At 39.6% G+C, this 12,696-nt stretch overlaps 1 protein-coding gene across 2 annotated transcripts in view; it reads left to right on the top strand.

Moving 5' to 3' along the window:
- The window catches only part of LOC102004222 (zinc finger protein 75D-like), a 55,801-nt gene that overhangs the window by 802 nt on the left and 42,303 nt on the right, over positions 1 to 12,696 (top strand). The window contains exons 2-6 of one of the 2 annotated variants that reach the window (XM_005414830.2): positions 1,239 to 1,771; positions 2,995 to 3,187; positions 4,073 to 4,164; positions 4,494 to 4,620; positions 10,404 to 11,287. In XM_005414830.2, the coding sequence (XP_005414887.1) occupies positions 1,361 to 1,771; positions 2,995 to 3,187; positions 4,073 to 4,164; positions 4,494 to 4,620; positions 10,404 to 11,110 (1,530 nt within the window). In that variant the 5' untranslated portion in view covers positions 1,239 to 1,360 and the 3' untranslated portion in view covers positions 11,111 to 11,287. Of the gene's footprint in view, positions 1 to 1,238; positions 1,772 to 2,994; positions 3,188 to 4,072; positions 4,165 to 4,493; positions 4,621 to 10,403; positions 11,288 to 12,696 lie in introns of those variants that run through there. The other variant, XM_005414831.2, reaches the window with a different exon arrangement.

Here is a 12,696-nt window from a genome sequence, read left to right on the forward strand (position 1 = left end):
CCCGAAGGAATTTTGTGAGTGTGTGTGGATCACCTGAGGGAGAATCAGGCCGTGAAGCCTGTCGTCAGCCTTAACGATATATGAAAAGTCTTACCTTGAGAAAATGTAAAGAAAAGGGTTAACCCTAGTCAGGCCCTTCTTGTCTATGAGAACCTTCATCACCACCATCTCATTTTTCTTAACAAACTGACATTGGGATTTATTGTAAACAAAGGCTAGCTGTAAGTCTTTCCAGTTAAAGTAAACAAAGAATTTATCGTGCAGGTAGAAATCCGTACAGTGCCGCTTAGCCATCTTCCTAAAGAAGTACACCTACCACCAAATGCTGAAGGTCTTGTTGGTTAGTGCAAGGAAATTTTCCTGGGAGCAGTACTGTTATGTTTTACCTTAGTTATGTCTCTGACCTTGCTGTCCCAGTTTTCCTACCAGTATTAACAAAATGGAAATGACATTTTCAGATCGCTGTAATATTCATGAGAGGATAACAGACACAAGTTATTTTTCTACTGACTAATGGCAAAAGACAAGGATTATCAGTTAAAATTTGGAGAAATTCAAGTGTTCGCTTTTTGTGAAGATCCTGTAGAAAACACACAGATTAAGTACCGGGGAAGATCAGACCTTCTTTTGGCCAGTGGGTACCTATTTTCTCCTTAACCTTTCTTAAAGTGTAAAAAGAAAACATAGCTGAGGGGATATAGGACATAGTTTGACACTTGTCATTTATAAATTGTGCTTTGTTTCAAAGTTGAGTACCAAAGTGGTTTCTCATGAAAACAGAGACATGCAATATTGATCAATCAAAGATATCAATATGTAACACAACAGGTATTGTTAATTTCCTACCACTTGTAACTCTGTATTGTCTGTACTGTTCTTTTGGTATTTTGTAAAAAGGTTGTCTATCTGTTAATGATTTCCTGCTTTTATTTTTAAAATAAAAAAATACAAAGTTGAGTACCAAAGAGAAGGAAAGAAACACACCTCTTTATTTTATTTTTAAAGTATTTATTTCATTATTCTTGGTTTTTGGAGACAAGACCTCGCTAGGCAGTTGAGAGTGCACTTGAAGTCACTAAATAGTCCAGGCTGGTTCTGTGGTGTTTCTCCTGCCTCAGTCTCCCAAATGCTGGCAGTTAATTTTAAAGGCAGAAGAAGCAAGGCAGGAACTTTTCATTTAATTTAATATGTATTATATGACTTTCTTTTTACTTATAATTTTTTCTCCTCTCTTGTAGTGCTCTTGGAAAGAACATCCATTCACTGATTTTGTAGCAAACCTAATGGAACTTCAGTTGTCTTATGTGTAACCAGTGAGGTGTCAGTGTCACACACAGGAGTAAAAGTGTTGCTAGACAGAATGATGCCCATTGAGTTGAGGCAGGATGCGTGTTCGAATCTCCATGACGGGGCTGCTTTGGAGAAGACAAGATCTGTGAAGGAGAGCTCCAGTCAGAGTCAGCAGTGCAGCCTGCAAATAAAACGTCTTTGTCCTGAGAGTGCTCACCAGCAATTCCAGAGCTTCTGTTGGCCTGATGCACCTGGACCGCTAGAGGCTCTCAGTCAACTTCAGGAATTATGCCATCAATGGCTGAGGCCAGACATCCACTCAAAAGAACAGATCTTGGAACTGCTGGTGCTCGAGCAGTTCCTGACCATTCTGCCCAGGGAAATCCAGGACTGGGTGCAGAAACATCATCCGGAGAACATCAGACAGGCTGTGGTCCTGGTAGAATGCTTGCAGAGAGAATCAGATGGAACAAAGAATGAGGTGAGAAGAAGGATTCCTTGTACGGTATGTATGGTGAAGTAGGGCAGGGGTAAATACCTCTGGGTGGGGGATTATCAAGGAATGAGCAGGATTAAGTCACACTTCTCTTGTTCTGTTAAGAGATCCAGGCAGGATCTGAAATCACAGTCATGCAGCAAATAATGCAAAAGTCCCACAATTGCTGGTGAAATCTTTTCTGACCTTAGAGAAAAAAAAATGCATTTTCCCATCTTTAGGGCCAGGATGATTGACCTTGGTAGGCTTTGTCTGACATGGAGGAGGAGACAAGACCTGGGATCTTAGCAACAGACGTAAAAGACAAGGAAGACTTGAAAAATGGGAAAACTTTCAAAAACTGGACAGCATTTACAGAGAGCAAAGGAAAGTGAGGGTAGCAAACAAAAGTATGAATCCAACAATTCTGGGTAACACAGGAAGAGAGACAAATGGAAAGCAAAAGGGGAATTGGTGACTTGCACAGACAAAAAGACCGAGAGACCAGTGGAGGGGATCAGGATGCTGGGGGGGTAGTGTTCTCTGCAGCAGGAGCACAGGCCTCTGACCTTGAAGAAAAAGCCCTCCCATAGAGTCAGCACCTGTCCTTGGCACTGCTAGTGACTGGGGAAACAAGGTAGGCCATTAGGAGATGACCTCGCCCTACCCCTCCGGGGGAGCCCACCTTGCACCTTGAAAATAAGGCAGAGCATATTTATGGTGTCTCACTGCAACCAAGTCATGGGGAGAAAGACTGGAGCCCATCTCTTGCCTTGTTTTTCACTCCATTCCATTCTCTTTCCTATAGCATCTTTCCTCAGGTATAGGAAGGATTAAATATCTGGCTAACAGGAAAACTCAATATTAATTCCCTATCTTTTAGAGAAAATGCAAAGATAGAAGTCCATGAAGGCAGGGACCCAAGTTAAGAGAGCAAGCTACCAGAAGCAGTGTGAGAATAGACGGCCTTCCCAAAGCTGCTAGTGGCTTGAACAGTGGCTGCGGGTACAGGGATGGGAGGCAGTTGGGTTGGGGAGGTTGGAAGTAGTCAAAGTGATTTTCTTTTAGTTTTAATTTTCCCATATTCTATGTATAGTGCTTATGAGAACATAGTGACACAATATCTCATTGTTCTTTTTATTACTTCCAAATCTGGGTCCTACTCCCTCTGCCACCTCCCCTAAACTAAAAGTAAGGTCTGTGTTAATCAGGATGGGGATTCTTTCCAGGTCGCAACCCACGAGCTGGGAAAGCTGTCAGTGCTCTTGAGAGGAACAGCAGTGTCTCCAGGCCTCACGTGGAAGCCAGCAGAACCCGAAGTAAAGGGTTTGTTCCAGAGAGAATGGTGGCATGCATACCACCTACTACAAGACCTGCTGGGCTGGCACACGCCCAAAGAAATCCAGGCTGTATATAAAAGAGGTGAGGAGCTTCATTATAATTCTCGGAGAAGCTGTGATAGCAGTTGGTTTAGCTAGAATGGTGTACAGTGATGGGAAACCTTCTAGAATGTTCAGTGATAAGAAACAGCCTGCCATGGCATGTGTGAGTTTGGCCACCAGTACTGTAAGGGATTTTCATACACCCTGCCATGCCTGCCATTATGTTTGCCAGGTGGGAGTGTATCAGGTGGCCGAAGGTTGGAGTTGGTCTGAGTTGCAAGAATTACTTACAGCAATCTAAATGACACAACCCTGGAATTCATTGCAGACTTTGCTCCTTAGAAATTTGAGAGGAAAGAAAATGGAACATGGATAGGTGGGACTCCCACATCTTTGTAAGTGACATGGGAATTCAGATCAGAAATGTATTGTCAAGTGGTAGAATGTGAAGAACATTAGATACCAAGAAAAAAGGTAAGACAAGACAAAAATCTGTATTTCTTATTGTATACCAGAGGACCTGAGTCCTTCATTTTCAAGGACTGGAGATATAGCTCAGTGATGTAAGTCCTTGTTTGGCAAGCCTGAGGTCATGAGTTTGATTCCCGGTACAAAAGAAAAAGCAACAAAAAAACAGCAATTCTTGTGCAGCTTAATGAACAACTTATTTTATGAAATTTCATGAATTTTCTTTCCTTGATTTTTCATGAGATCTGGAGAAATAGTAGCCTAGGGAACTGGCTGTCAGAGTGGTGGATAGGTGCTTCTTCTTTCCCATGAGAGGACCACTTCCAGACGCCATACACATGTTTGTCCAGTGACCCATCTTTCCCAAAGGTGTCCTGATATTCTGTATTTTAGAATTCAGATTATGATGTTCATGAACAGAAAAGAGAAATTTTCTTTGGCTCTTTTCCTCCTACAGCTATACACACTCCGCAGATTGTAGGCCTTTCTGAGCAGAAACGCACCAAAGGCCGGAAGATGGCATCCGAGCTCATGGTGCCTGAGTCCCAGGTAAGCTGTACATTCTAGCTTTTCTGGGTGGTAATGTTTCTGCTTTTCCCTGCTGCCTGTCACTTGTCCTTACCCACAGGTGTTCTGCAGTGTGTTAGCTCCAAATATTCTCCAGGAAACTGGTGAATGGGAATTAGGTTCCTCCCAGGCTCAGTAAAGAGCTCTTTACTGCTCTGCTTGGTTCCTTCCTTTCTGCCTTCTCACTTTCCCCCACTCAATCTTGTACTGTTAATTTCTTCAGCATCAGTCCTCCCAGGTAATTCAGAGATGGGTGATTAGAAATCTTGTGGAGTGGCAGGTACTGAACTACAGCTCATTCCCCTGTTTAGAGTCTGCTGACATTTGAAGATGTGGCCGTGTATTTTTCTGAAGAAGAATGGCAGTTATTGGACCCTGCTCAGAAGACCCTCTACAGTGATGTAATGTGGGAAACCTATGAGGCCGCCTCCTTTCTAGGTAAAGACTTTTCCTCCTCTCTGTGTAGAAGTTGAGGAATACGTTGTGTCCTCAGGTTATGGAAATTTTGCCCCTCTGTTCCAGCATCTGGTTGTTCTCAACCTGATAATGTGGGGGAAAGGAAAGCTGTATCCAGATCATTTTTAATGAATATGTGTGTCACTTCCTTATTCTAAATAGAATTATTGATCTGTCGTACCCTGGCTCTAACCCGGCAAACCCGCTTTTGCCTTAGCTTTCCCATCTCAGTACAAGGTACTGTATTTACTCAACTGCTCAGGCCAGAATCATCAGTCACCCCGCACTACGGTCTTTCTGTTGCACCTCACAGTCGATCTATCAGCAGATCTTCTTCATGGTGTCTTCACAACATCCCAAATCCAGCCATGTTGCCGCCCCTTTCAATTTAACTGTCCTAGTCTAAGCCACCCTCATGTCTAATCAGTCTGTCTTCACTAACCCTGGATTCCCATTCCACATATCATTCGTGCCTATCTTCCTCGGGCTCCCCACAGCTTCCTCAGTGCATATCCACCCTGGTCCACAATGGAGTGAAAAGAAATGATTGGATCCAAGATTTTGCCCCATTAAAGATTTGGAAATTTAAAAAGTATGAGTCGCTTCATCTTCCTGAAAATAATACTGAATGAAGGCGACAATTCATGACTTCAAAATTTTATTCTCCAAGCATGATTGATGCACTTTGAAATTCAAGTGATCTGTTTGGGGCAATTAAAAGGACCATAAATTCGACGTCTCCAAGACTTCAAGGGCAGTCTTAGAGATTTCCTATAGGTAAATATATACATGAGAAAAGGAGAAATGTTCTTTGATAGGAACCTTTTCTTTAAGATTCTGTTCCTGTATTTATTTATTGCGGTTTTTTTTTTTTGACAGGGTCCTGCTATCTGTTCCTGTATTTTTAATTGAGATTTTATATTGAGATCATTTTAGATTCACATACAAATGTGAAATATATTATACTGGCTGGGTATCATGGTACACACCTGTAATCCTAGCACTCAGAAGGCTGAGGCAGAAGGATTGCTACAAATTGGAGGCCAGCCTGGGCTAAAAAGGGAGTTCAAGTTCATCTTGAATTGCACAGCAAAACCTTGTCTTAAAAAAAAAATATGTAATATACAGAGACTCCATGGTCTCATCATGCAGTTTTCAGTAACTTTTCCAAAGAACTGTATTCCAACCAGATACTCATACTGATATACCTACACATCTTATTCACATTTCTCCAGTTTTACTTGATTAAAATTTGTGGTTATGTTTGTGTTTATATTAGTTATATATGCTTTTATCACCTGTGTAGATTTGTACATTTATCACTATAGTCAAAATACTGGACAGTTCCATTACCGTATGGATCTCTCTATTGCTGTTGTTATAATCACAACTACTGCCCTCTCACAAACCCATTAATCTGTTCTACATTTCCAAAATTTTGATAGTTGAAAAGTTTTATAGGGATGGAAGTATAAGATACGTAGCTTTTTTGGGTGAGCTTTTTAAATTTTAGTATAAGTCTCTGTAAATTCATTGAAGTTGTTGCATATATCAATACCTCATTTCTTCCTAATTGCTGAGAAGCATTCCCTATCACTGTTGAAGCTTTACCCACTGAAAGATATCTTTGCTGCCCCCATCCTTTGGTCGTTTGAATACAGCTTCTAAGATCCTTCACGTCCAGGTTTTTCTGTAGCTTTTTCATTTCTCTGTGATAAATCCTGCAAGGATACAGTTACTGGCTCATACGATAATTACATGATTAATGCATAGGAAAGTGTTTTCCATATGGTGGTATCACTGTACATTCCCTCTCACAATGTATGAGCAATTCATTTTTTCTGAATCTTTGCCTGTGTTTAGTATGAGGAATTTTTATATCTTTAGCCATTCTGATAGGTGTGTAGTGGTATCCCATTATGGTTTTCATTTGCATTTCCTTAATGGCTAAAGATGTTTTATATTTTTTCATGTGCTTATTTGCCAGCTCTGTATCTTCTTGAGTGAAATGTCTTTTGCCCACATTTTAATTGGATTTTTTTACTGTTGAGTGTGAGCATTCTTTGTATTCTAGAATACATTGTCAGTTGCATGGTTTGCTGTCAGTTTCTTCCAGTCTCTTTATTGTCTTGCCATGAGTTTCCATAGAGTGAATTGTTCATTTTGATGAGAAGCAGTTGTTTTTTTCTATTACACATTGTGATTTTGGTGTCAAGTCCAGAACACTGATTAGGTTTGCCTCAGATCCCTATAGTTTTCTTCTAAAACTTTTATAATTTTATGTTTCACATTTAAATCCATGGTCCATTTTGAGTTAATTTTATATAAGGTATGAAGTTTCACTTGAGACTCTTTTTCCCTATGGAAGTCCAGTTGCTTGAACATCATTTGGCATTTGTTAAATTGCTCCACCGAGTTGCTTTTGTGGTTTTTGTGGAGCATAAGTTGGGAATAGTATTGTTAAACTACTCTATTGAGCTGTGTGTCTCCCTCTCTGAATATTGCACTCTCTTGATTATAGTAATTGTATAGCAATCCTTAGTATCTTTTGGGCAGAGTGATTTCCCCTGCCCACTTTGTTCTCCTTTGTTAAGATCCTTTTAGCTGTTTTCAGCCCTGTGTCTTTCCACATAAATTTCTGAGTAGGCTTATCTATGTCTAAAATAAATTTTGTTGAGATTTTGCCAGAAATTACTTTAAACCTATACACATCAATTTGAAGACTGATGCCTAATTATTTGTCTTCTTTGATTTCTTTCATTGAATTTTGTAATTTAAAATGTATTTATACTCTACATTTTTAAAGTGTATGCCTATGGTTTTTGTTTTCATTGGAAAATTGTAAATGATACTGTTTTTATTTTTTTCTGCCTGGTTATTGTGTTTTATACAGGAGTGCCATGGATCTTGTATCTTGTGAGTGTCCTGAATTCACTTATAAGTTCTAAGCATTTTTAAATATATATACATATATATATATATATATATTTTATAGGATTTTGTACGTAGGCAATTGAAAAAATTTAGAGTGCTTTTTATTTCTTTTTCTTGCCTGATAACAGTAGATCTAACTTCTGGTACTGTATTGAATTAAAGGAATAAGAGAAGACATCCTTGTCTTATTCTCAGTTTTACCATGAAAACATTCAGTCTTTCATCATTACCTATGATGTTAGCACTGGGCTTTTTGTTGATATTCTTTATCAAGTTGATATAATTCCTAGCATAATGACTTGTTTTTATCATGAATGGATGTGGGACTTTGTGAAATAACTTTTCCACGTCAGTTGACAGCAGCATATCGGGATAGTTCTTTAGCTTATTAAAATGGTTGATTGTATTTATTTTCAAGCGCTGAACAAAGCTTATATGCGTGTAATAAATTCTAATTTACCATGGCATATAATTTAGTTGCATTAAGTTAATGAATATTTTATTCAGCAGTTTTTTGTTTTTTGAGACAAGAGCTCACTATGTAGTGCAGGCTGGCCCTGAAGTCACTATGTAGCCTAGGCTGGCCTCAAATTCACAGCAATTCTCATGCCTCAGCCTCCCGAGTGCTAGGATTACAGGCATGCAAACCCACATGCAGGTATGTTGAACATTTTATATTTGAGTTTGTAGGAGATGTTAGCTTACAATTTCCTTTTTTAGTACTGTATGTGATGTTTTGCTATTATCATAATACTGGTTTTAAAAAAGTTAGTTGAGTAGTATTTCTTCCCCTTTATTGGAAGAGATCATGGGCAATTGGTAATTCTTTACGTATTTGTTAGACTCCTCCAGTGACACCATTTGGACCTGGAGTGTTTTTTCAGGGTGAGTTGTACATTATGAATTATTTTAATGGTGTTAGAGTTCTTCAGGTTATCTGTTTCATATTGGTTGCATTCTGGTAGTTGTCAAGGAATTGGTCCATTTTCCCTACTGTTTAAATTCATGAACATAAAGCCCAGAGTACAGTGGTATCTCGGTTTACGAACTTCATTTATTGTATCATTTTGGGGAAGGTGGCTGTGGTCGTGTTTGTCACGCAGTGCAGAGATTGCGAATGGCAGCAAAATTATGCCAAATGCTGCTGTTTGAGAATGGAGTCACTTGCAAACAGAAGCATTTGTGAACCGAGGTATTACTGTACTCACTTATTATATTTTAATTGCTGCAGAGTATTAGTAACACAGTCCTCTCCCTTCCTCCACGTCTTTTGTTCTGGTTTGCATCCTTTTTTATGATTCGGCTCTTGCTATTTTGTCTGGGTGGGCTTGAGCTCGTGATTTTCCTGGCTCAGCCTTTGTAGGAGCTGGGACTATTGGCTGTTACATTCTTCATACTGGTGATCTATATCTTTATTTTTGTTTGTCTTCCTAAAGGTTTAGCTGTTTTATCAGTTTTTAAACAAGAAGCTTTTTTTTTTACTCAATTTCTAGTCTCGTTCTTGTTATTTCCCTTTTTCAGCCTGCTTTGCATTTATTGTCCTCTTTGTATAGTTTCTTGAGGTAGGAACTCAGACGAATGAATTGAGACCTTTCCTTGTTTTCTCTTGTAAGCACTTAGGGCTACAGATTTTCCTCTGATCACATTATCTGCAATGTACATATTTTGTTCCACTTTCATTTCATTCCACTCTATTTTAAATTTTCTTTTGAGAATGTCTTTGAACTGGGGATTATTTAGAAATGGGTTGTTTTATTTCCACTTTTATTTAAATTTTCCTTTCTTTGTTTTTCCTTTTCACTTTCATTACATTTTCTGTCTGAACTCCCTTTCTCACTGAAGTTGTCATTTTCTTGGTTCTTCATCAATTAATGATTTTTTTTTTACTGCATTGCAACTCTTGTGTATATTATGTTAAAGGAGTCCCGGTTCTATTAAATATTTTAGTTTAAATGTTTAAATTAAACATTTACTGATACAATCTAAACGTTGGCGTGCAAAGTTTTCTGACTTTCATCAAATATGCTTCCAATGACATTTCTAATTTTCAGAGCCTTTATGATATTAACTTTGGTTCATATGGTACTGGTGCTGAGGCTCGCATAGGTCCCAACTGGTGTTACCTGAAGCTGTGGAAGGTGTTTCCTGAGACCAGGGGATCTCTCAGAGGGGAAAAAGAATTGAGACCCACACAGATGAAGAGGCTTCCAAAGCCAGGTCCCTTGTGTCTGGTTCACTCTTACTGGATATTCTCCTTCACTTTGGGATCTTTCATTCAAGAAAGGAAAGCTCATGTCTGTGATATTAAAGAGGCTTCTTCTCAATTTTCATTCATTTGGCTGGTTTCTTGCAGTTCTGCTTTTGTATATCTTGATGTATTTCAACTTGGGTTAGTGAAAATCTCCAGCCCGTATAGGAGGCAAGCATCTCTCTTGGCTGCACACTGTGGATAGACTCCAGGCTGAATCCCTTTGCCAGTTGTATCTGGTTTGCGTGATGTTGTCATAAGGTTTCCAAGTCAGGGCTGGGAAAGGAATAAGAATCCCTGTATCAGCGTTACCTTCTTATGCTGGATGCTGGGGTCTAAAACACTCCGCTATGTTATTCTTGCATTCCTGAGGCCCCAAACTAGTTTCCACCTTCTCACTTTTTAGAATGCTCTTTGGGTTATTTCTTTCATTATTTAATGGGTTTGTTGTTGTGCCTACAAGGAGCATCAAGGAGAGATTCATTTATGCGATTTTGTCAGACTAAACCATTATTGGTTTTTCTCTCCATTCATGTTGCTTTACGCTATTGGAAACATATTTGATTCTTCTTTTTGTTCACAGGGTTAAAGTTCAAAAATGACACCAGAGACAATCAGCGTAAATTTGCTTCTGCATCAGAAATGCAAGCACCAGAACGTCAAGTATCAAAGAAGACCACAATGAAGGTTGTCCAGAAAACAGCAGCCAAGGAGAATCACAGTGATACTTGCAGGGTAGAGAAGCAGGGTGAGGGTTTTCCAAGGAACAAGGGAAAGAAACTTTTAACTTGTAATCAAAAGTTTCCAGAACTTAGTGATCATCACAGGAAAGGTCACACAGTGGACAGACCTTTTAAGTGTGAGGAATGTGAGAAAAGCTTCAGAGTTAGCTCTGACCTTGCTAAGCATCAGAGAGTTCACACTGTAGAGAGGCCCCATAAATGTGAACAATGTGATAGAAGATTTAAATGGCGTTCAGATCTTAAGAAGCACGCCAAGACACATCAAGGAATAAAACCATATACATGTTCATCATGTGGGAAAAGCTTTCTTTGTAGAGCAAATCTACACACACATGAAAGAATTCACACAGGAGAGAAGCCTTTTAAGTGTGATGAATGTGGAAGAAGATTTACTCAGCCCTCTCACCTTATTAAACACCACAGAACCCACACAGGTGAGCAGCCTTTTAGTTGTAGCACGTGCAAGAGAAAATTTAGCGCACAGTCAAACCTTCTTAGACACCAGAAACTGCATAGAAGGGGAACATGTCCAGTCTCTCCAGTCTGAGGAGGGTCACTGTATAGAATATCAGAAGTGGCGATAGATTATACAGTTGTGAGGTGACCTATGATAGGAATCTGTTACCAACAGGAAGTTTATTTTCTACATCACAGAAATGAACCTAACTTGTCTCTTACTCAGCGTTGTGTCTTCAGTCTTTAGCATAAGACTGATACTTTATAAGTTCTTTATAAATAAAAGGATACAAATGTAAATACAGCTCTTCGTTTATATGTATTCATCTGGTTACTCAGAGATTCTCCACCCTCAGTCATATAAGTTCTTCAGGTATTAGGTGTTGGGTAAATGTATGATGGCCATGAATCCTACTCTCACTCTCCATTTTTTTTTTCTTCAGGTAAGATAGAAAATAAGAGTACACCAGGTCATCTAAAGAGAGACTAGAAAGAATTACTAAGATTGATATGGTCTCAGTGGTTATGTTCCTAATTCTAGTGACAGTCAAGCCCAGGGCTCAGGGAAATTTAGTCAGGGACAGAAAGAGAATTAAGTGTTTGCCCTGGGAGAAGCAATGCCCTTTCAGGTTGTCTCTCTCCTGAGAACCCACTAGTGCTATGCCTTCCATCAAATAGTTCCAAGCAGCGGGGGAAGGCCTAAAGGCTAACAAACCCATGGACCTTAGAAGAACTTAATGTTTCTCTCCTGTTGATTCTCTCAATACAGGCTTATAGGATAACATGATAAAGGATGCAGTGTGGGGCCTCATCCAGGTGTGTGTCTCTTTGTACAAAGCATGGGGCAGTGGTGAAAGGGCTTTTTTGGCTTTATGTGTACAAGAAGCTTTTAAATTGGCATGTACTGCTCCAGAGCCTAAAGAAAGGTCCTTTTTTTATGACTGCTCAACTTTGTCCATATACCTGAATACTCTTTGACAATGTCAGAGCATTAATTTACTGAAAATGGCAAGAACAGCACTGGGGCTTTGCAGTCTTGGTGCACATGTGATACCAGGAGGAAATATCCAGAAATACCTTAGCAAAGTAAGGCATGTGCTTACCTGAAGCAGATGTGAGGGATGTGGGTTCATATTCCAGTCGCTGTGCTTCAGGAGAAGAAGATAGCATGAGGAAGAGCAAAAGACAGCAGTGCTTTCCCACTCAAGTGTGCTTTTGTAAGGCCTGAGTTTGGAGGACAAGGGCTCAAGGAGCACAATGCCATTGCTTGCTGTGGGTGAAGAGCATCTCTGTGGGTTAAATCCAGCTAATACCAGGCTTTCACCCTCTCAGCAAATAGTGCTGTGGCATCTATCCGTGGCTCAGTTTGAGTCGCTTCCAACTCATCATCTCCTTCTCCTTTGCTGCCTTGTTTCCTCTGTAACTGGATTTTCGGTTGCTGGGGTCTCCTTCTAGACGTGATTTCTAGGTTCATTCTGTCACAAACAAAGAAATAGAAAAAGCATAAATGGTGGCAAAGTTTCATATTTATTAAAGGTGGGAAACTACACAAGGCAGGGAAATATATTGGCCTGTTTGTTACCTGCCAAAGACTGAAAATAAACCCAAGTCTATCACCATGCACCAAACTCAAGTCAAAATGGTTCACAGATCTCAATATTAAAACAGAAACACTAA

Source organism: Chinchilla lanigera, unplaced genomic scaffold (assembly GCF_000276665.1).
Source record: "Chinchilla lanigera isolate Chin_1 unplaced genomic scaffold, ChiLan1.0 scaffold00201, whole genome shotgun sequence".
Lineage (NCBI taxonomy): Eukaryota > Metazoa > Chordata > Mammalia > Rodentia > Chinchillidae > Chinchilla > Chinchilla lanigera.